Source organism: Anthonomus grandis, chromosome 1, assembly GCF_022605725.1.
Source record: "Anthonomus grandis grandis chromosome 1, icAntGran1.3, whole genome shotgun sequence".
In the NCBI taxonomy this organism is placed as follows: Eukaryota; Metazoa; Arthropoda; class Insecta; order Coleoptera; family Curculionidae; genus Anthonomus; species Anthonomus grandis.
In genome coordinates this window covers 43,131,735-43,155,438 of record NC_065546.1, presented here as the reverse complement: position 1 = coordinate 43,155,438, position 23,704 = coordinate 43,131,735, and the positions used below count along the sequence as shown (strand labels likewise).

At 32.3% G+C, this 23,704-nt stretch overlaps 1 protein-coding gene across 8 annotated transcripts in view; it reads right to left on the bottom strand.

The window, feature by feature from the left end:
• Nucleotides 1–2,091: 2,091 nt before the first annotated feature.
• The window catches only part of LOC126740942 (kinase D-interacting substrate of 220 kDa B), an 82,540-nt gene continuing 60,927 nt past the window's right edge, over nt 2,092–23,704 (bottom strand). For 7 of the 8 annotated variants that reach the window (XM_050447144.1, XM_050447199.1, XM_050447160.1 and 4 more), the window contains 10 exons: nt 19,356–19,521; nt 19,121–19,299; nt 18,839–19,023; nt 14,014–14,178; nt 13,781–13,954; nt 13,590–13,728; nt 13,441–13,535; nt 13,070–13,229; nt 11,105–11,302; nt 2,092–2,985 (listed from right to left, as the gene is read on the bottom strand). In XM_050447144.1, the coding sequence (XP_050303101.1) occupies nt 2,210–2,985; nt 11,105–11,302; nt 13,070–13,229; nt 13,441–13,535; nt 13,590–13,728; nt 13,781–13,954; nt 14,014–14,178; nt 18,839–19,023; nt 19,121–19,299; nt 19,356–19,521 (2,237 nt within the window). In that variant the 3' untranslated portion in view covers nt 2,092–2,209. The remainder of the gene's footprint in view (nt 2,986–11,104; nt 11,303–13,069; nt 13,230–13,440; nt 13,536–13,589; nt 13,729–13,780; nt 13,955–14,013; nt 14,179–18,838; nt 19,024–19,120; nt 19,300–19,355; nt 19,522–23,704) is intronic. The other variant, XM_050447176.1, reaches the window with a different exon arrangement.

The following is a 23,704-nucleotide window of genomic DNA, read 5'->3' as shown; positions in this document are numbered from 1 at the left end:
TAAGGTTAGATGTTAATTTTTTCCAAATCATTTTGTTATCACTTGTTATACTAGTTAACTTTCTAAGTAATAAACTAACTAGTTAGCTCAACCAATTCATTTATTTTTTTAATTCCTAGATTGGCAATGGTAAGCAGTTGTTTAATCTTATGTAATTTATCAATAAATTATTTAGATTGGCCATAAACAATAGCTGACTAACGTCAAGGTTAAAATCCTTTCTTAAAAAATCGTGCAAAATAACCACGAACCTAATAAATATACCGGGACTGCTAATGCATAAGGCCACCATACCCAAAGATGACCGCTGCCTGGTGGCCGCCATTTTTATAGTGGTTGTGTCCTTTTGACGTTGGTCACTATGAACAATTTCAGTGTTGCCAACAAAAAATATATTAAATAACGGTAATGAAGATGACGACGCTGACGTATGACCTGCCACGAACTAAATTTATTTTTTTTCATTCACATTCTTTTTAAACCGGTCGAAATAAATATGGCGACGTCGAAATGCGACTTTGCGGATTTCGGCTGAACTATGGATATGACGTCATTGAATCTCGACTAATCGAAATTAAATTTCAACTTAAAGAAAGTGGATGAAATTTTAATTTCGACTTTCGAGTCGAAATTATGGAATAGAATTAGTCAGACGTCTATTATTATTGTTTGTGTTTTATGGGTAAAAGTAATATTTTTTTCAAACCTTTCATCAAAATAACTTAAAAGTTATTGTTGTGGTTAGACATAAATATATTTTATAGACCTAACTTTTCTATTCCTTTCTTGTGTTATTAATAAATTTAATATTTCTTTGTACAGTGTCTTGCAGGCACTTAATAAACAATATTAGTTACAAATAATGGCATTACTTTATCCATATTTACTTGTTTTGGGGGAGGTGGAAGAGAATAGACGTGCCCAACGACTTATTAAAAAAATGCTCCGAGATACCGAAAACCCATTCTTATGGAGCAATACTCGATTTAGATTACATCTAGGTTCCACAAGGTTTATCAAGAAATAAATGTCAAATAATGATGTTTATACTTAGGACATTGAAAGGCCTTTCAATGTTCTAAGTGTTTATAATGTTAACATTTACGATCACTAAACTACAATCAGAAAACAGATAAAATTATATAAAATACAATCATGTAGTAATAAATTATGGTTGGGCGCCTTTTATTTGTATTAAGCAAAATTTAATTATATTCAAAAAAAAGTCATCAAGTAGTAAATATTCCTCTGTGGGAAACGTTCACCTTTTATATTGAATACTGGCAAGAGATTCAAATAAAATACCACACAATACAAACCTTACCTGCACTTATTGGAAGTTACTGAGAAACTGAACAAAACCCTTTAAAGTAACTTAAAATAATCTTTTATAAGCGTTTGGTGTAATTGACTTTTCTCATTAGTGTTACCATTTAAAAAAATAAACCAAATCTTATTACTGAGACCTCGGCATATCTAACTTAAATCGTCATAACAAAAAAATGTGGTCGATTCTCAATAGCCTTTTTATGCAAGTGCAGATATGACAAAGTGCAGCCAACATTATTGACTGAATAACGCTAGATGTAACTAAAATCGAAATTATTAAGAATCGCTAACAAATGCAACTGTCAGAGTCGCATTGAAATTTCGACATCGACATGAAATAGAATCAGCGCTATCGTTTTTATACAAGATGATGCTTCTGCGCATTTTGCTAGATCGGTGAGAGTAACGGTAATTTTAACTGGATAGGACGTGAAAGTTGAAGACCTTGGCCAAACTAAGCTCAGACTTCAACCCATTATAGATTTTTACTTGTAGGGATACGTGAAATCAATTACGAAAATACAATTAACACAAGAGAGCAATTATTATTCGACGATCTTTTGGTAATAAAAGTATAAAATGTATTGAAAGAAATAGATGGCATGTCGAACATTGACTTTCGGACTGGGAAAATTTTATTTAATACTCATTATTTATAAATCTCTGCTCTTAAATTATTCATGAGGCACTGTATAATATAGACTTTTCTGTCTTGATATTATCATACCTACCTATCTGTTTGATGAAATAAAAAAACAGGACTATCCTAGAAATGAACTTTACTATAACCTTACATTCTATAACTAAAACAACTATATTGAAAATATCATATTTGCCAAGGAACTACCTGGATTTTATCCTAATTAAACAAACAGTTCAATTAGTTCGACGACCTCGCCGGATCGCAATAAACATCCGGAAGTTTTTCTTGAGATTCCATAACGTGTTCCGCGGAGGTATCACTTAATGCCGGGGACAATCGTTGCAAACTGTCGCAGCTCCCCGAAATATGCTTTTCAACGTCAAACTCTTTGGAACAGTTCAGTAGGGAACTTTCCAGATTACCTGAGAACGTTCTGGACCGTTCCCTGCCGCACGATTCTCCCGCTTTATCAGCGTAATTATCACCAAAGTGGGACAAATAAGTTGTTCCCGATCCATTTTGGTCGCCCCTGGCTGGTTTATCCACTATTAACGGTAGTGGGGACAAAGGATCATTATCTGAGATAGAAGTTTTTGCCTCAGAACAAGATTTAATTGAGGGTGAAGACACTTCCGATACAAGTGGGGTACTTTCGTTGTCGCTATGCTCGTTAAGATCCGAGTTAGATTGAAACAACTTCCCAGTTAAACGCTGTAGAGTCTCGATGTTAGTGACTTTTTCTTTATAACGGTCCTTCTTATGGCTGTTATCGATACTTTTTGAGCGGTGTCTCGCAGGGACGAATCGCTGTTTGGTTTCTTTTTGTATTAGAGTGATATGGGTGGGCCTGTCTTTCTTGGTGGGACGCTTGTGGCTGTAGTTTTCATATACCGCCGAGTTGCTGCTGGACGAAATGCTTACTGTATGGGCCTCATTGTCAGTTTTTATCACCACGTGACGACCTTTGGGTTCTTGAGTGGGTTTACTGTCCACGGAGTAACGACGTTCTTGCACTGAAATGAAATAGGGAATATAAAGTCCAAGTATAAATAAACAAATAAATTTATCTGGCTTTTATTAAGTAACACTAAAAAAAATATCGATAAGGCGAAGACTAGCACATTTTGCAATTTTACCTGACCATCACATTACATGGGAAAATTGGTTTTCTTTAATAAAACACAATAATTGTGTTATTACAGTAGTATAGGTTCATGAGACTCTTAACAATTATAATAATTTATGAGACAAAACTGTGTACAAAATTCTAACACCAAAATTAGCTTTAAGATTAATAAAGATAATTATATTAAGAGTTACAGTGCGGTGATCATGGCACACATTAAATTATAAATAATTAAGAATATTTAACAAATACTACAAATTGTAGTGTAAAACTGAAGGAGACATAAATACACGAAATTGACATAAAAGCAAGATATTTATGAAAACCGTAACTTCTAAATTTAGGAAGATTGTACAATTTATGCCTGGTATAAACACTGTACAGTCTTCACCTTGTAACAAAAATACTATCTAATTGCGTATTTCCGGCAAAAAAGTTAGTAATCTAATGCAGAAAGGCACCCAGATAAAGCGGTGTTCCATTCTTAGCCATCGAAGCAAACCGAATTTTTGAAATATGTGGTCGCGTCTGTTTAAACCAAAAATAAGCCTACAACCTGCATTTTGCATTAGTTGAACCTTATTTCGTTTAAGGAAACTAAGGAACGTTTTTATATAAAGTCGCAATAGTTGACCAAAGGACCAAGGCTTCAGATAATAACTTTCTTAAGTTCAAATTAAGATAATAACGATTACAATACAAGTTTAAACTATCAACTGCTTTCTTCCTAACTTTAGCAACACGACGATGAAATTTTAGTTCTGAATCCAATAATAGACCCCATTCGCGAGCCATGTCCATATACTCAAGCGGAATATGATCAATACAAATCTTTATATTATCTTTCAAAAAGTCAACCTCACTCTTAATTGCAAAAAAAAGGTGGGACGTTTTGGAAAATATAGGCAATATATCAGTAGTCCACCTGTAAGAATTCAAGTAAAGAATTCTGTAAAGATTCAATCAATTCTGTCTCTAAGGTCTTGACATTATGGGGACATTAATATAAATAAATTCTCTGAACATAAATCACAGTCCGTAGAAACCTCTTGTAGCTTAGAAGAAATGGATAATGTATTAAACAAAATATTAATAGAAGAGTGTAATACTAAAGCTATTACATCAGAATTGCCAGTAATAACCTATTTGATAAGATATTGTTGCTATATACTTTTAAACAAAAACGATTGTGCATGTTGTAGAAAAAATTTAACTTTGGATGAACCCTGTATGTAGCGGATTCTTATAATTTAATAGAATCCTTAAATATTGGTTCCCTCTTATATCCCAGTGAACAGGTGGTAAATGTAGTTTCAACAGCTTATTTATTATTACCTGTTTTATACTCTACTAGCTGAATGCCCGCGGCGTTGCTCGCGTGAAAATAAAAGAAAAGTCGAAGAAAGCCTCCAATAATAGTAAATGCAACCCACAATACACAAAAATAAAATCCGAAGCCTCGCCTCATTGATAGTACATGCAACCCACAATTGCCACGCCGTCTTTCTTGAGGTCAAGGGGCGCGATTAATATAATATAATTATTATAAAACCAAGACACAAATAATCTTAAAAATGATTCGTTAGATGCAGAGCGAGCGGTAAGACTGAGTCGAGTCACCTCTCGGGTATCAGTATCGCATGGACCCGCCTTGTTATGTCTACCAAAATATAAATAATACAGAGGCACGGTTTTTCAATGGTATTTATTAATCAGTTTTATGCCGCTTTGCGATATTTATCATATCGCTAACATCCCTTATCGGTGGAATTTCAAAAAGTTCGTTCGTATCCGGGGCTTACATTATAAAAAAACATTGTTGCAGTTATTTTTTTTTCTTAAGTTGATGCCTGCGACTTGTTGGTACGGGCAGTCTCCGTTCAAACTCCGAAGCCACGCCATCTTAGTTCTCGAGGTCACGGGTAACAATTTTCCCATTTTTTACCCCTTATCGATGGAATTTCGAAAAATCCGTTCTTATCCGGTGCCTACATAATAAAAGGAACTCGTTGGCAAAATTTCACGTTTCTAGCTATTGTAGTTTGGGCTCTGCGATGATGAGTCAGTCAAATACAAAATTAAATAATGGCCTTTATCCTACTTAATTGTAAATGTGGTGAAAATTTGAGATGTCTGAACCTGGGTAATCTGAGGCATTATGTTTTCTCATAATATACCGGGTGACACAGGAGAAAGGGAACAATAACTTTTTTACTTTTCAAGATAAACAGATGAAATTTCGCATATCGATAGTATAGTCACAAGAGCATTCCCGATTCAACAGTGACACTAACTTTTTTATTTTAAATGGGACAATTGGTATATTATTACGTATTTTGATAGGAAATAATATTCTGAGAATAATGATACCGCATTTGCTACTTTTTATTTTACTCATAGAAAAAATCAATCTTTTAAATTGTGAAATAACGTGCCATTAATGCATTGAAAATTTTAATTTTTTATCAAGTAATCACGGAAAAATAATATTTATGGTGTGTTATTACTTAACTCAGTTTTTCAGAAATATAGTCAGAAATTCTTTCAAAAAACTGTAGCCAATTTATTTGAATGAACAACTTTGAAATAATAACTGAACTTGACAAGATGTCATGCATTATGTCAATTGAAAAATAATTCAAAAACGTGTCAAAACGCAGCCTCCTTCCTAATCATGAAATCAAAGCCTTCTATGCTATTTCTATTAATTAAATGCATTTATTTATACGACTTATTTTTTTCCTTCTTATGGGCTCATTTATCCACCGATTTAAAAAATAATCATACCAAACTATTGGAAAAAAAAACCCTGTTTTAAACGTGGCTGTTCCCAATAACGTGCTATTTAAAAAAATAAAGTAAATGCCAATATAATTGGTTTGGACATTTTAAATAGGCGTGTAAAAGATTCAAGTCATAAAATGCAATGAAAACTATTTTTCCGTGATTACTTGATTAAAAATTAGAACTTTCAACGCATTTATGGCATCCTATTTAAAAGTTTAAAAAATTTATATAAAAAAAAGTAGCAGATGCAGTATCACTGTTACTCAGAATATCATTTGAAGACCACAGGGGAAAAAGAGGGAATGTCACAATATATCAAAAATTGAGTTAGCGTCGCCCTCTACTAGAGAAACATCTATATTTTATTATAAACACATATCCTGTAGAAGATCACGGCATAGTCCGTTAGTAGCCGCATCTAAAATACCAGATACAGGGGAAAAACAAGAAATGTCCAGTGGCAAAATGATAACAATAAGGAATGTCCACAGATCGCTACGATGCAGATTACCGGTTCTAATTTTAGTTATGTTTTGCTTTCTAAGGGTAAACAAGTGAATATTTTTCGTGCATATTTTTGCGGTTTACAGCGTTAAGGTTATGTTTTAATGTACAAAATATAAAAGTAAAAAGTGCATCATGGAAGAAAATGAAAATAGTGAGCAGCAGGAGCAGCAGCAACACAGTGAAAAGTTTAAGAAAAGAAAGATACATGGACGGATTACGGATGTAAACAAGAAAATAAAGGTAAGCAGTCATGAACTAGGAAGTGACGAAGGAAATCATGATGAGAAAATGGATGAAAAGTCATGAACTAGGAAATGAAGTGTAAAAGACAGATGTTTCGAGAAAACCAGTAGTGAAGAAAGGCAGACACTTTTGAAGAACTTTAATCTATTAGCATCAAACAATGAACAAAATTTGCATTTATGTGGTTTGATAAGATGTAAATCTATTAAAAGAAGACGTCCTCGAAAAGATGAAAATGTAGCTCTATTACATGATAATTCATATACATATAGTGTCAAAGTGGTAGGAGAAAATGCAATTTTAGAAGTCGATGTGTGCTACGAGGCATTTTTGGCAATACATGGGATTACAAAAAACAAATTAGAATATTTGCAAAAATCCCTAAAAACATCGGGTAAGGCCCCTGTTGATTTGAGAGGTAAGCATTTAAATCCACCTAGAAAAATTTCTGACCAGATGAATGAAAATGTGATTACCCATATTAAATCATTTCAGGGAAACAAAAGCCATTATGGCCTCAAAAAATCAGAACGTCTTTATTTAAGTGAAGATCTTAATATTGCAAAAATGTATAAACTATATCAAAACAAATTTCCTAATCATCCTGTTTCATACGAGTTCTATAGAAATGTTTTTAATACAAAATTCATATCGTTCGGGTACCCTCGTAAAGACACCTGTAGTGTTTGTGATCAATATACTGCAACAAAAAAAGATTTAACATTAAAACTTGAAAATAATAAGAATATGCCAACTTTTACATCAGTTCTTACAGAAATCTTTGCTAACACTGGAGAATGAAAATAAGCTCCACAAAATAAAGGCCCAAGTATTTTACGACCGAAACATTTTTTCAAGAATCAGGTGCCAGAAAGATAAAGATCGTGAAGCTATCTGTCTCGATTTCCAAAAGAATGTACCCGTTCCAAACATACCTGTTCAACATTCACATCTTAGCAAGTTCTTTCAATGCTAAATCATTTTGTTGAAAATTACCTTGACCCCCAGATAAAACACCTTGAAGTATTTTGCGACTCGTGTGGGGGTCAAAATAAAAACTATAACATGATCAAATACATGCAATATGTTGTTAATATCAAAAAAAGACTGGAGTCTTTCAAAATAACTTTTCCAATTAGGGGGCACTCTTATTTAGAGTGCGACCGAAACATGGCCCTTCTGAACCAAAAACACCCTGCTGAGCTGCCGAGCCACTGAGTCAAAGAAATGGAAAGGTCCAGAGTTAAGCCAGCACCATTTCATGTCGAAAACCTGGAAGAGTGCCACGATATAATAAGAAACTGGGTTTTTTTTTTGTGAAGCTGAATTATAAGAAAAATTGTCCGTTCGCAATCCGCTCTGTGAGGGAAATGGAAGTCACAATTAGGCACCCCCGACTTGTTTCACATAGATGGGTGTTGGGAACAGAGCTCAGTACTACCACCTATACAGACAAGAATTTATCCTGTATTGCGAAATGATGAATTTTTATATCCTGACCGAAAGTATGAAGGTAATTTTTTTTAAATATAAAACTTTTACTCATAGAATACGATTTTCAGGTCTGATCCCAATAAGCGAGGAAAAATTTAAAGATTTGCAAGCTCTGAAAGTGTTCTGTTCTCAAGAAGCTCAAAAATATTATGATAAGTTACCTCATGCCGCTAAAAACAAAAAGAAAAAGCAGCAATAAAACTACGGAGGTAAGATATTTTCTTTGATTAGTTTATTGCTATTACTCATAGAATATTATCTACTTTTAGGTCTTAAATCAATATGGAACAAATACTATAACTATGATAGATGAACCCTCGAAATAATGGACATTACCCCTTTTTACTTTGGAAATTGATTTTTTTTGGACATTTCTCATTTTTGCTATGGAGAATTGCAAGTTTTTTAGTTTTTTGTATATTTTTTGTATTGAAATGTGTTTTGAAATACAATGCTTTTGAATACGTGTAGCAGACAGTTAAATAAATAATATTTGACATATCTCAACCATCTCATTTTTAAGTCAAAAAATCTTAGAAGTTCCAAACTTTAAAATCGATATATCTCAGTATTTTTATTTTGTGACTTCTTTTTCCCCTGTGGTCTTCATTTTCTATTAAAATATATCTTAATATACTAAGTGTCTCATTTAAACGGAAAACCACTGAATATGTCAAAAGATGCTCTTATAGCAAATCCATCAATATACCAAATTTTATTTGTTTATCTTAAAGAGTAATATAGTTAAGTGTTCCCTTTTTCCTGTGTCACCCGGTATATGATTTTTTCCTTTCTTTTCTTTTTGCGGTAGTAAGTAATTAAAATTGTTACCTATTTAGCTGGGCATTTAATATTATAAGTATAATAATTGACATGCACGGTTGATGGACTGTAAGTATAGATTAAGATAGATAACCGGTAAAGCATAGATTCGGTGAAAGATGCTAGTTTTGTAACTGTTTTAAAATGGTCGTTTTTGGGCGAGATTTTTTTATATATATTAAAATGTATCATTGCTTTGTTTTTTTTCTCTCTCTTAATTGGAATTTTTCTTAAAATGAATTGCTTTGCAGGTAGGTTATATGTAAGATTAGTTATATAGCTAAATATCGCCTATTTGTATAAGTTTATAATAATTTTTTTTATTTTTAATAAAAGACTATTATTGTTATTATTTTTAACATATAATATAAGCAGGTTAAATATTTTAAAAGGCACGTGGGCTTAATGTGTAAGTATTGTAAACTATTAAGAGTATTAAACAACTGTATGTATTGATGTAATTAGTTTTAGTGGGTTGATGACTTAAGGGAAATATGTAAGTAATAACAATAATTGGTGCAACCGTCATAATAAAATATAGTCCAATTTGGAACATGGTCCAAAATGGTTGTTTTATTTGTCCATCTTTGGACTATTATTTTATTTATTTTTAGCAGTACAGCCCAACAGTATAAACCATTTACAGAGCTAAAGGCTACAATAATGTTTTAATTATTTTTTACATATAATAAAAACATACATAAACCAATATATTCTCCGCAACATCATAGTATTTCAAGTATTTATAGTAATAATCCTAAGCTTATATAAAAATAAGCAACCACAAATCAATAACATTAAAATATATATATATATTTGTATACCTAAATCTCAAGGAGAGAAAAAAAAACAAAAATAATACAAACAGCGAAGTTAATTGGATAATCCCAAAAAGGCTCTTACAACTTCAGCATCAGAGCATACAAATGAATCACAAGATTGTGTGATTCTATTAGCGTTATTACACATTTCATAGATGTGAATATAAGACAATATTTGTATTTGTCTTGGTACGAAAAAAGGTTTTAGTATTCCTACAATTTAATTGTGGTACACAAAAATTTAATTTTTCTAGCAATTCAGAACAGTGAATATCCCCACGCAGAATTCTATGCAACAACACAACTGAAGCTTTATTTCTTCTGAATTCAAAAGATGCCACGGAGAATCGAGTTAAAAGCAGATTATATGAAATGCCCTGTGGAGGGTAAAAACCATCAACTTGAAAGGATAAATACTGAAGAAACTTTCGTTTCATTTTTTCCATCCAATACTTATGACTTTCATAGTAAGGCTTGGAATATTGAAAGGCCTTTCAATGTTCTATGTAGTAAGGGCTCCATATAACGGAAGCGTATTCAAGTTTATATATTATATTTATAATTGCCTATATGTATATATATTGTTTATATATATAATTGCGTTCTATAAAGCCCAATGCCGCACTAGCGCGATGAGAGACATTAATGGAATTATCCACAAAGGTCAAAAAGTACACCCAAATACGAAATGGATTCACACCGATTTAGATTTGTTGATAGACCATATTTAAACTCAAATGGATTTTTTTCCGTGAAAAAGTAAGCACTTTACATTCTGAGACATTAGGATTTCGTTTGTTATTAGTGCACCACAAATCAACCCAATTCAAGTCGCTCTGCAAGGAATAACAATCATTTATGTTTACGATAGTGGAAAATATGTTGAGATCATCGGCAAATAGGAGTTTCTTTTTTATAAGGATAGTAATTAAATCATTTATAAATATTTATATACATTCTATGTGGTCCTCTCCTGATTCAACCCCGTCGCTTGCCCCTGCAGGCCTGTATGCCACCTATTTTTAAATTGTCTAATAAATATTTTGTTTTATAGTAAACGTTTTTAAGTAGGATTTATTAATATTTGCATTGTTTTATTTTATTTTTTTAAGGATGAATTACTTAAAAATACCTTTTACAGATATATTTAGAGAACCAATATTTATACAACTCGAAATGCATCTGATTTATAAATAAACGTTTTGACTTTAAATTTGAATTATGCGTGGCCAGAAGGTCCTTCGATCTAATCTATAAAAACTATATTAAGAGCGCTTTGTTACAAACATAAATAGTACATGAAGAGAACATTTTTAGTACATAGTAACTTACCAGGAGATTCTTCTTGGGAATTACTGCTTTTAGAACTAATATCGCTGACGGTATCGGTGTTACCCGAAATGCAAATGCTAACGGGATGCCAATGCGCGTGGCCTGATGATTGCAAAAGCACGAAATCCGTTTCGCCAACGCTCGAATTGCTGCTTTTGCGGGTTCTGGCGCCCCGGTTTAACAGGGTTTGTTGGATATCTATAAAGAAAGCTTATAGGCGTGAAAGCGACAAAAAAACACTATGTGGAATTAGGCGTGGTAGTAGCAAATGTTCATTATCGTCGTTTCGACCATTAATGAGGCTTAATGTGAAAAGCCGTTAATGGGAACACCGAGTTCAATGTTGCCAAATAACAAGTGGAGCAACATTTGAATTGGTATTCGTCGGGCACATGATTATTTATCTAAATAAACTGGTTTGCTTGACTGACCACTAGCACCAAAAGCATTAAATCGACATAGAAATTGCACAAAACTACAGCAGTTACTGAATTCACAAAATTCATTACAAAAGAACAAAACACTGGGGTCACATCACAAACATTTAGTACAAAAACAAACATAAAAGAAATAATACTCTGAACGTGCGTTACGTATAGTACTTTATTTTCAGACAATATTTTCCCTAAATTAATACGTTTATGTATAAATTATTTATATTTATAAATATATAATCATATAGTATTTATTTATGCCCACGAACTGGCTCAGGCTGAAGTAAAAAACAAAAATCACATTAAAATTATCACAGAAAATGGGTTTTTTATTTTATGAACTTGTGTGAATTCAATAACTGAGCACTTAGCATGCTCTCTAATTCAGCTATGAAATGTTTACGTTCACTGGCTTGTTGAGCAGTTCAGTGAAAAAACAATATACAGGGTGAACCAGGCCACATAAAAATCAAACAGTTTCTCACTATACCACGTTTTTAAACCTTTAAAATTGCTGCCTAGATAAATATTGTCACGTCAAGGCGACTTACATACACACACCACTGGGCCAATCGGGAAGGTAAGGATTGTTACATAAGGTAAAACGTATAGAACTCAATGAAAGCTTTCGTCCCACCATTTGTATAAAATTAACTATGTAATAAATGGTTAATTCTACTGTTCTCCTTCGATAGATTTCCTAAATTACATGCATTCGTTGGTAGCAAATTCAGTTTTGCCAGTTCTTGGTTCAAAAAAGGGAACGCCCGTTGGTTTGACTGACATCCAAAGAGCCAATGGCTTAGATCGTCAACAGTAGTTGTATTATTGCCTATTAAACAATATGAATTTTTGAAATTATTAATTTTGTGTCCTTTTCAATGGCAATCGCTGCTACTCACTCAATAAATCATTTATTTATTTGCAGGCTGTGATTTATATCACAAAATTTCTAATTCCAGTAAATAAATCTTTAATATTGTCGGGCAGGTCAACCAACCTAAAAAATCACTATTGTGATATTATAGGTTAAAAAATATTTATTGACTGATTCCAGGACATCGAATATAATTCAAAAATTACTCTTGAGATAAAAATTGTCCATGAAAACGAACTTCTAAGATCAGTATTGAGCCAAAAATAGTTTTTGTGTATATTAAACCACCATGTACAAAACTCTGGTGGAGTTTCACCCTGGTGCACCCTGTATATGGCGTATAAAAGCTAAATCTACGTAAAAAGCTTCCCTTATTACCACAAATCTACAATCCCTGTAAAAACAATTTTGAAACGTTTAGTGCAAAATTATGGTTGCATTCGTGGGCAAATTCCACTACTACTATTACTACTATCAGATCTATTTAATAGTAAATGACCCAACTAATGTTTTTTTAAAATTAAATCGGGGGACAACCGAGTTTACTATCCTCAGTAACGCTCGCGTCGTCATAAGTGACTTTTTTGATGGTTTTTTCGATAAAAGTGATACTGGGTCTCCTAAACTGGACGGACTGTAAAAGTAAAGATTCACCTTGAGGAAAGTCAGGGCTTGGAGGAATGACGGAGGTTTGAGGGAGCTCTTGCTCTACTGTCACTTTGGTTTCATCGGCGGTTTCTTCTAGAACGTCCTCGCACGCTTCCTCGTTTAGGGTTTGGAGGGCACCGCAGATCATTTGTTCCTCCAACGTTACCTTAAAGTTCATTTTCTTCTTAATTTAAGTAGTTCAAATTTGTTAACTTATGGTCGTAGAGCTGATTTAGTTCATGGATAAAGGATGTGAGAAAATCATTAAAATATAACAAAATAATAGTTCTCGTTTACGTAAGCCGATAAACTATAGTTGAAAAAGTGTAACTTTTATACTGTTGTCGCCCTCTCAGTCTGAGGTATTGAACTATTACCTGCTTTTCAATTACACTTTGTTTGCGTTCCCTCTCCGGTTGCAATTTGCTGCTATCGGTCTTATCGAATCCATTATTGCTCGATTTAACGCTACCTAAAAATATTATTAACTTACTTAAAAAGAAACAGAAAATTGATAAAACTTTACTTTTCCTCTCCGGTTTCCTCGTCGCGGAAAATGTTGCAGGTTCCTCATCCTGCCGGAAAATGCTGGCAATCTCGTATTCCCTCAACTGAATCAGTTTAACTTTAAACATTTCCCAATCGCCGAAAGACATATGCAACAGCTAAAATAAGATTTATTAATGCATTTTTGAGATTCCAATTCATATTTTAAACCTTTTTTAGGTCGTCCAAGTCACAGTGCAGCAACACTTTTCCGTTAATGTTATTTTCCCATATAAGTCGCACGTAGTCTGGCACTGAATTCTGGTTCAAATCCTCCATAGAGGATAATAGTTTGCACACTCCCTCCACGTTTAAACTGGACAGTTTTGTTTTTATTGGTTCAGACTGAAAAGACACAATTGTTAAAAAAATACAGTTTTGTAAGGCTAAAATTTCAGTTTTACCTCTAACATGGCAGCTGGAGGGTATGTTGGGAGAGCTCTACCCATAAAACTAGATCCAACCCCGTCTATATGCTCAAATTGGCTCCAAGGGGCGATCATTTGCTGTGCTGCCTGAGCATAAGGCATACTTGTCGATGGAATGTTGTGGGGCATATTTACCACACCCTAAAAACCTCAGTTGTTGTAATGAGTTAGTCTCTACGTTCTGCCAGGAAAAATTATATTTATAATATTTTATTTATAATTTTTATTAAGGAATACATTGTTAGAGAATTTCTATAGAACTGCTAAAGAGTTTAATACAGTTACAGTACTTGAGCACCTGATAAAGGTTCTTTTACAATATTGTATAATTGGAGTTTCACTTTGCAGAGTTTGGGTGACGGGAGTATATTTAACTTGGAAAGTTTATGAGGTACAGAACTTTTTGTACGAAACTATTTATTACGAATTTCCCTATTATTCCGTGAAAGTATTCTGAAAAACATAATTATTCCAATTCCAACCCTGGACGCCACGACTGTAAATAAGAAAGTAACTTTAATTGCCTGTTAACTTTAATTACACTGACTGAAGTTTTATTCTATTAACCATAAGTTTGTAAATTGTGTGGTAAATTTGTATTTACTTTAATCATTTTGTTTTTACTTTAATCATATAAAACTTTTAGACTTGCAGGATAGGTTTGATTATACATGTTGTTATAGAAATGGCAATTATCAATGCCAGGGTAAGCGCTTGTTGTCTTTATTTATGTTGTATTTATTATACAAAAGAGTGCAAAATTTTTTTAATTTTGAAACTTTCAGAACATTACGCCAGGTTTAAACGAGGATGGCGTCAGAGGGCAGGTCTTTTCGGAATCTTCAAATAATTCTGACGAGATTTTTTTTTTTAGAAAAACCAAGACAGGCAGATCTATTAAACATGGATCTTTGAACAGTGTGGCATGTCTTTTAAACATGCAATCGGTATGAAACATGATATTGATGATTGTATTTTTACATAATCATAACATGCCCGCAAACTTGTTTATGACCGAATACTGACTAAGGCCTAGTGAGCCTTTCTCTATATGTGCTTACTTGATGCTAGCCTCTTTCTGGAGAAGTGGTTCGATGGGGAGCGGTACACGGGAAGATTTGTATGAATGGGTAAATTCTAGTGATGCTACTGATTACATAGATTTGCTACTGGAAAATGGAATTTTTCATTTTAGATATTTTCATTTGTATTTAACAAAGAGATAAATATTTAAATCTTATGTATTTATAGGTCTCCTCGCTGTAATGTCATAGATTTTTTAAATAGTTTAGAGACTTTACTCTCTTGTTTGCCAATTAAAGCAAAGATAATGGTTACTGGGGGGTTTTTCAATATAAATTATTTAGATGGAGGATTTTAGGCATACAGTTGCCTACCCAGAGTTTACATGCACTTTTTTTATAATTTAACTTACAAAAGTAGAAAATCTATCCCGTATAACAATTATGTCAAGAACTTTAATAAATTATTTCTGTATAAACTTCAATGATCTATGTATCTCTTGAGATACTAGGGTTGTGTCGTCGGCTCTGTCAGACCATGAAGCCGTATTATCTACAATTAATTTAAAAATTGCAAATTCTAAATACGTAAGAAAGGGAATATAAGGATATATAACAAATCAAGTTTTTTAGGATTAAGAAATGATTGCAATAAAATGAATTGGAATAAAATGTATAGGTCATCTAATCCTATAAATGAATTTAATGCTAAACTAGCATTTCCATTGAAAATTATAAAACAAAAAAGAAAGAAGACATGGGTGACAAATAGAATCAAGGTTTTTTTCGACGAATATCAGGTTTTTGCATACTTTTAGGAAATACAACACCTCAGAATTTGTGATAAATTTTCTTAATAAATATAAAGCCATATACCGCAAAGTTATAAAAAATTCAAAAAAAGATTATTATTGTTAATGTAAAAGATTATTATTATTGTTATGTAATTCTAATATCCTTCCTAGATCCTTCTAAGATCCTTCGTCATTTTTAAGGAATGTGTTTGTTACGAGATTCATTTTGTTTGTATAATACTGACGTAATTAAAAAAATATTAGTTTATTGAAACTGTGGATATGTTGGAGTTAAAATAAAACTTCTTTTTCCTATAAATATGTGTTCTAAAATGCACTCCCTCAGAGCTATAGTCCACGCAAGTTTCTTGAAACAAATCGATTATTTGAAACACTGACTACAGTTATGCGTCAAATATTCTAAAAATTTCCTTTTTAGCTGCTTTTATCACTTTCCGTCCCAGAAATTGTATAAATCCAATTTTAGGGGAGGGTTCAGAAGGGCTTACCCTTCTGATGGCAACATCAACTGAACAACTATCAGGAAAAGTTACTTTTATTAAATAAAAACTCTCGTACGGTAAAATACTTTTAGTTAAATGATACAAGTCTTTTTTGATTGATATTTTTATTAAGCTAATCGTTTTGGACAAAAATCACTGACCCCACAACTACTTCTAAATAATGTAAAAAACGCATTTTATTGCTTAAAATGCTTAAATGTCAAAATGTAAACCACCTGCCCTAATACACATTCGGATTGACGGATAAAATTTTTTATGCGCTAGAAAGTTCTTTCATTGATGAAAGTAAGGTATTAATATATCCCCATAGAAAAAAGTCTACGAGGTTCGAGTCACGTGAGCGCGCCGGCGATTAGATAGTTCGTCCCCTTTCAATCCCTTAATTATTAAAATAATTATCGAGATATGCCGTATGGTCAGAATAAGGAGTAAGTAAGCTTCTTCGTGTTGTAGCCACAGGTCTTGGCGTGTTGCTAAAGATACATCTTTAAGTAAATCATTCGTGTTGCAAGAAATGCAAATAATCCTCACCGTTGAGACTTCTTGGTAGCTCGAATGGTCCAACTAATTTGACTTCGATAATCCCCGCACGTAGATTGACTGGAAACCGATGCTGAAAATGATCATTTCTCACCATTATAGGATTAACATAGTCTCATGAATGTAAATAGTGTATATTAAATATCCTCGTTCTTTTAAAACTGCTTTCGTCACTCCACAATTTTTTTTGATGGTCTCATCACGACTTATTACGATGCAACATTTTCCGATAAAACTTTAACAGATTCCTTTGTAAAATTCGATGAACTTGGGATTGAGGAAGTCCCGAACGTCTTGATTTGCAATGAAAACTTGTTGAATTCTCGGTTGCAACGTCTACAATATCTTCTTTATCTTTATCATTCCTAAGCCTTCCTATTTTTCGTGGCTGTCCAGGAATGTTGCTTTCTGAATGCATATTTATGAACACTTTATGGTGAGGATAGCGATGTTCCACCGAAAAACAAGCAACAGCTCAAGCATTGAAAACATCTTGTCGGACTTGCTTTGTCTTATTTATTTAATGTAACACGACGTTTCGGTTGGTAAGTATCTCCAACCGTTATCAAGTGTAAACTGTTTGCTAACTGTTGCAGTTTACACTTGATAACGGTTGGAGATACTTACCAACCGAAACGTCGTGTTACATTAAATAAATAAGACAATGCAAGTCCGACAAGATGTTTTCACTGTACCATTGTCTACCACCTTCAAAAAAAGCTCAAGCATTTCCATCACAAATCCCATACACATAGTGCATTTGTACATATTCGCCGGTAGTATAACCCATTTGTTAAGGTTACTTATAATAGCAGCAAAGGACAGATAACACCACAAGTTCTAAAAAGAGAAACAACTTAAAGTGTAAGAAATCTGACAAAAGGTACATAAACAAGCCTAGCTTGTTGACAAGATATAATAATAATAATATTAATAATAATAATAATAATAATAATAATAATAATAATAATAATAATAATAATAATAATAATAATAATAATAATATATATAAGTTGAAAAAGCGTGTTTATTTTTTTTATTATATTGACTTGAGTATTTGACCGTATGAGAATCTGTATTAGATAAAGTAACCTTTTCTGATAGCTGTTATTTTTTGGTCGTATGTACATATGTAAAACTTAAATACATTGAACAATTATCTTTTTCTACGTGGTGAAAGCATCAATTATGCATACAATTAATAGTAACGAAAAGGTACACTCTTCAAGGCAACATTTGTAGCAAATGCCAAGCAAATACGTGAGAATATTCTTTCTATAATTGTTTAACAGAATGCATGACACTTTATTCATAAAAAACACAAAAACGGTAATAACTCTTAAACCATCAACAATCGAATAATAATAAATACGGTTGTTTTGAGTGCACGTGACATTTTCTATCGCCTCTTCTCGTTTGGACGTCTACTTTTGGGACACTCTACATATAGCAAAAGAGAGTGGACTTATATATAACACATTATATCCAGAAAAGTGCAAAATTTAGTAATCAAAAGTAATGATGGAAGAAAAATAACATTTTTAAATGTATTAATAACTTCTCTTACCTAACCGATTATGTAGCAAATCTTTCAGTACAACAGTAAAACCACAAAATATACAAGAAAAGATGTCGTGAAAAGCACAACAAACACACAAAAATGTTTTATTTGTTTTTGTTATTGTAGAATGCGCGTGATCGGGGACATACCCGAAACCCAAAAACTTGAACGTCAACGAACATCTGGGTATTGGATATTGGATTTTTGCCTCATTCACGTGACCTTCTCTCGAATACTCAATAAGAGTATTCGCAAAATTACCCGTACCAAGAAACCTACCTTAAGAGACGCACGCTCTTTGACAAATTTTTGTTTGATTCTCGCTCAACCTATCAAGTTGGATACATATAAGAAACTTACATGTCTTCGTTCCTTATGGCCCGTAGGTGTCATATAAGGCTTATTAGACGTAACGGAGGACCAATCGGGAACCGGCGTTTGTCCGTGCCACAATTTTATTGGCGGAGGATGAATCATGGGCGCGTAAGGCGACTGGCGGATCAATGGCATTACTAGTCCGTCTTCCTCGATGTTTTGAGTTTCTTCTGTAAACGGTTATAAAAATCGTGTATAATTTGCCAAAGACTGAATATGTTCAGTAAATGTAAGAGATGGGCAATCAAGTACTACGTATTTACGAACCTTTTATGACTTTTTTCAAATAAGGATCCAAATTAATGGTGAAAGGTAGAAATATCTTTAAATCGCTTATTAACAGACTCGACCGGTGAAACGACAGAAAAATCTCAAATTTCTTTTCATCCCTGTCCAGTTCCAGTAAAGGTTCCGACTCCTTCATAGACGGGATCATTGGCCTTATCCTGAAATATTACAAGTAAATTAAAAGGTTAATTAATTAATCTCAAATAAAACATACTTATCGTATATTGATTTTAACGGTGTATTGTCCTCCAGTTGTTCCTCGAATAAATCGTAATGGTAAATGATCCAGGAGGTTCTGAAGGGCCATTGTTCCGTTATGTTTATCCATGAGGCGAGACGGTACCAGTTGAAATCTATTTGGAAGGCTTTTAAGAGGCGCCCTGAAAGCCATCTCAGTCTTAATGATTGGTAATAAAATCACGTTGATCCAAACTAATTTATCCCTTATAGAATACTTCCTAAATGTTAAATAACCAGTGCAACCTGATTTTTGGCTATTAGCCAAAAATCAATAAGAACCTACACAGTATTTAGAGACAAATTTTTACTACTATATAAGTAGTTTATTCACCATTTACAAAAGTTGCAATAAAAATGTAAGATTATTTTTAAATACACAATACTCATAGAAGCATCTGTAAGATCGCTTGTTCGTGATAAAAAAATAGAATACAATTATTAGGATTTTCGAATTGCAATGATTTATAAATTAAAACGTGTATAAATATAAGAATAAAATTTAAAATAAACTCTAAAATATACCATAATAGGCTTAAAGTAAAAATAAAATATATCACAATAGAGTTTGAATGGACAGAATCAGGATGAAAATGTCAAAATCGGTATACATATTACTTCTTCATGTTGATTTATTTGTTTTCCTGATAGTTTATCTATTTTTGATCTAGTTGTTTAATATACTGAATACAGTTTCTATTTCTTTTTAGTTTTAGTTATCTTTAATTCTCTTATTTTTAAGACTTTTTATTATTTATGGAATTTAAAAAATTTAAACAATACAATTGACGTAAATTAAGCATTTCTAAAGAGTTGTTCTGATGAGAATAACAACTTCAAGTGAATTAAACCTTCCTTTAATTAACCTTCCGATTCCTTGACTGTCATTGCCCAAATGATAAGTAAAAAGTTTTTAGGTGTTTCTTTACTCAACAATTAAAGATACCAAAGCAAATTTAATTGGTTTTTGGAATAACTATAACTGAATAAATTTGTAAGTTCTCTATATTTTGCGATGTTTTTATATAGAGTGTAAAACTGATTACGTTCATAGAAAGTTTATTTAATTTAAACCAATTTACAAGAATATTTTTAAAGAAAATCTGTCTCTGCTATCTCATTTAAGACAAGCTCTTTATATACTCGGTCCAGTTGATTTTGTTTACGAGGGAGGCATCTAGTATTCACAAAATCACCTTCAACCCTACAACCACCTAAGAGGAGGCAGCATCCCTAAAATCCAAAATAAGTCCAGTAATACGTCATTAAAAAGGATACTTAATAAAAGTACTGGAGGGCCTAAATATAATAGACAAATATAATAGACAAACAATCATCAATAACAGACAAAATATCATCAGGTTGAAATAGTTACTATCACAGACCACGTTAGTATTAATACTAACTTATTTAGGGAGATAATTTTATTAGTAAAAAAAACGGATCAACTAATCTAATATTATTGATTTTAAATATACCGAAACGACGAAACCTTGTTCTTTTTAATACATACTTTTGTGCTAATAAAACGACGGAATTATTTAACAAACTACATGAGAATGTAGAGTGTAACAAACCAGATACCAAATCCAGTACATACGGAACTTGCGTCTAAATTTCTAAAAACTGGATCAGCGACGAATCGCAGACGCAATATTAAAAATCTTGTAAGGAATGAAGGTATAAAAGTGGCTATTCTAGGGCATGTTAATCTAGGTCCTACGTTAAGTACCCGTCAATTGGAAACTGTAACAGCTGTTAGACTAGTCAAAGAAGGCTAAAGGCTAAGTCCATAACTTCCATCCGTACAAAATACATCCTGGAGAAAAACTGAATGAAGACGATTTTGATTCAATATTAAATTTGTGAAATTATGCCTGAACGAACTATTAACGATGCAAACGTTTTGTTTACATTATATACATCTTTACAACATATACATCTTTCTCTGATAAGTGCTCTTTTTTTTTTAAATAGCGTGGTAAATCGCCATAACTGCCGATATTGATCCGTTTCTTTCTGAGAATCTGACAGGTTAAATCTACTTAACAACAAGAGATCATTGACTGGCATTAATAGCTAAAATTGAAAATTAAAATGATAGATATGTTTTGGATGTTCAGCAGGATGGTGCTCCACCACATTATGCGTCGTTTGATAATATTTGGATCAGATGTTTCCAGGAGGATAGAAGAAGAAGTGCTACTGAATGGCCTCCACGATCGCCAGATTTATTACCTCTTGAGTTTTTTCTTAGAGGCTCCTTAAAAAGCAAAAGCTCTGAGATTAAACCTACTTCATTAGAAGATCACAGAACAGTAATGTAAATGAGTTACATGCACTTTAAGCCATAAGCCATTACGCCTAAAGCATGGCAGAACATGCGGCAACGTTTTGAGCAAAATCTATATTATTGTATGGAGAAGGAAGGTGTGGCCAGCAAACTCTTGAAAGCCTAGAAAATTATTACAAATTAGAAAGAATTAAATATATATTTATAAAAACTAAAATGTTTTGTAGTAGGTATGTTAAGCTTATCTCATTTTGGGTCTCACTTTTAGCAAAATCTGATATTTTTACGCCACTTCCTAACATTTTTTTTTAGAAGCCGTAATAATCTGTATAAAGTTATTATTTTAAATTACTGTTTAAAGTTCGAATGCGACAATCTTAAAAAGTACTATCTTAAACTACTTCATACTAAGAATCATTGTAAAGAAAATGGAAAGACCTTTCCAACGACATGTCACTCAACTGCCCGTAATTATCTCTGTTAAGTCAAATAACTGCTTAAAAAGGTGAATATTTCTAAAGATTTTCCTGGGACTGGTTTAACCTTAAAGCGTTATTTTTACAATACCGTTCTGAATATCCTAAATTATATTTCATAAGAATACTTCTATTATTTTTTTTTTGGTATAGGACTTCCCACTCATCTTGATGTTAAGACATGCTCTTTACCACTGCTTAAAAAGGTTGATATATCTAAAAATTCTATAAGATTGCTTCAAAGTTTTTTTTTCGAAGCATTTTTTTTTTGAAAGAATTCTCTTCTGAATATCCATAACTTTATTCAATTAGAATAAATTGATTTGTATATATTTAATTTATTAACTGCGCCTTATATGCAAGAGGTAAGTCTTAAAATAGCTTGCTTTTTTAGCATATTTCATGAAAACCATACTAACATTCAGAAAAAATAAAAAAATCGGGTTTTAAATTGCTTTTCGATGATTTTACCTATATTAGAAATAAGTGAAATAGGTTCATAATAATCATCATGTTCTGTTGATCCATGTTTATGTAAAGGAGTTATCACTCCGGTCTTTAAAATATTAGGAAAGGTACCTCTACTAAAACCCAAGTTTGTATAGTATACTGAAGGTTCTGTTATTTACAACTATAATGTTCAACTATGTTTTAAAGAATTCCTGACTTGTTATCATTAATTTACTTGACATTTGTTGTTAGATAGAAAAAAATTGTATCTTCCACGTGCGGTTCATCTTGGCCATCTGGAAATATATAACATTTGCTAAATTTTGTCAGATACATCTAAAAAAAAACATTCAATTTTCCAGCGATATTATTTGTGTTATCTAAAATAATGCCAAAATCGAGTTTAAACCCATTAACCCTTGCTTACCGTCTTCTTGTCACATATATTATTAATGCAGTTCTATAAAGATCTGATTGAGTTCTTACTTTTTTTTAACTCTCTTTGTTGTTTTATTTACCAGACCTTTATTCTTTGTATATTCATCATTATGGGGTTGTTTATAATCATTATTTATAAGTAAAGATTTTCAATATTTATAAGCAAATATTTTTATAGTTTATGTAAAAACTTCAAGTAACTCTTCGTAATCCATTTTTGTTTACCAGATATTTAATTACTTCTTTCTACAAAAGTTGTAGAAAATAATATTTGTAAAATTATTCGCTGCTTCATTGCATCCTGTAGTATTATAAACTGAACCCAGTTTTGCAACTGTATCTCGGTTTTTAAATTTTGCTGTTTAAACTAGGCAATTTAATTTTCTGTTTTTTTATACCTATTATTAAAGCAATTGAGAAATGGTATAAAATTTTGAATCTTCATCCAAAAATGATCCAGGCAAGTTTTCGAATGATATTGTGTTATAACGTTAATGAATGACACAAAACCAAAAGGGTCTAAAATATTTTTACATTCGTCATTATCTGGTTTTACTTACAGTAAATCTATATTGATATCCCCCGTAATTATATGATTTTTAATAAAAGTTTTGTTTTGTAAAGTAATTTATCAAATGTTGCTTAAATTCATTTTTATTTATTATGCCT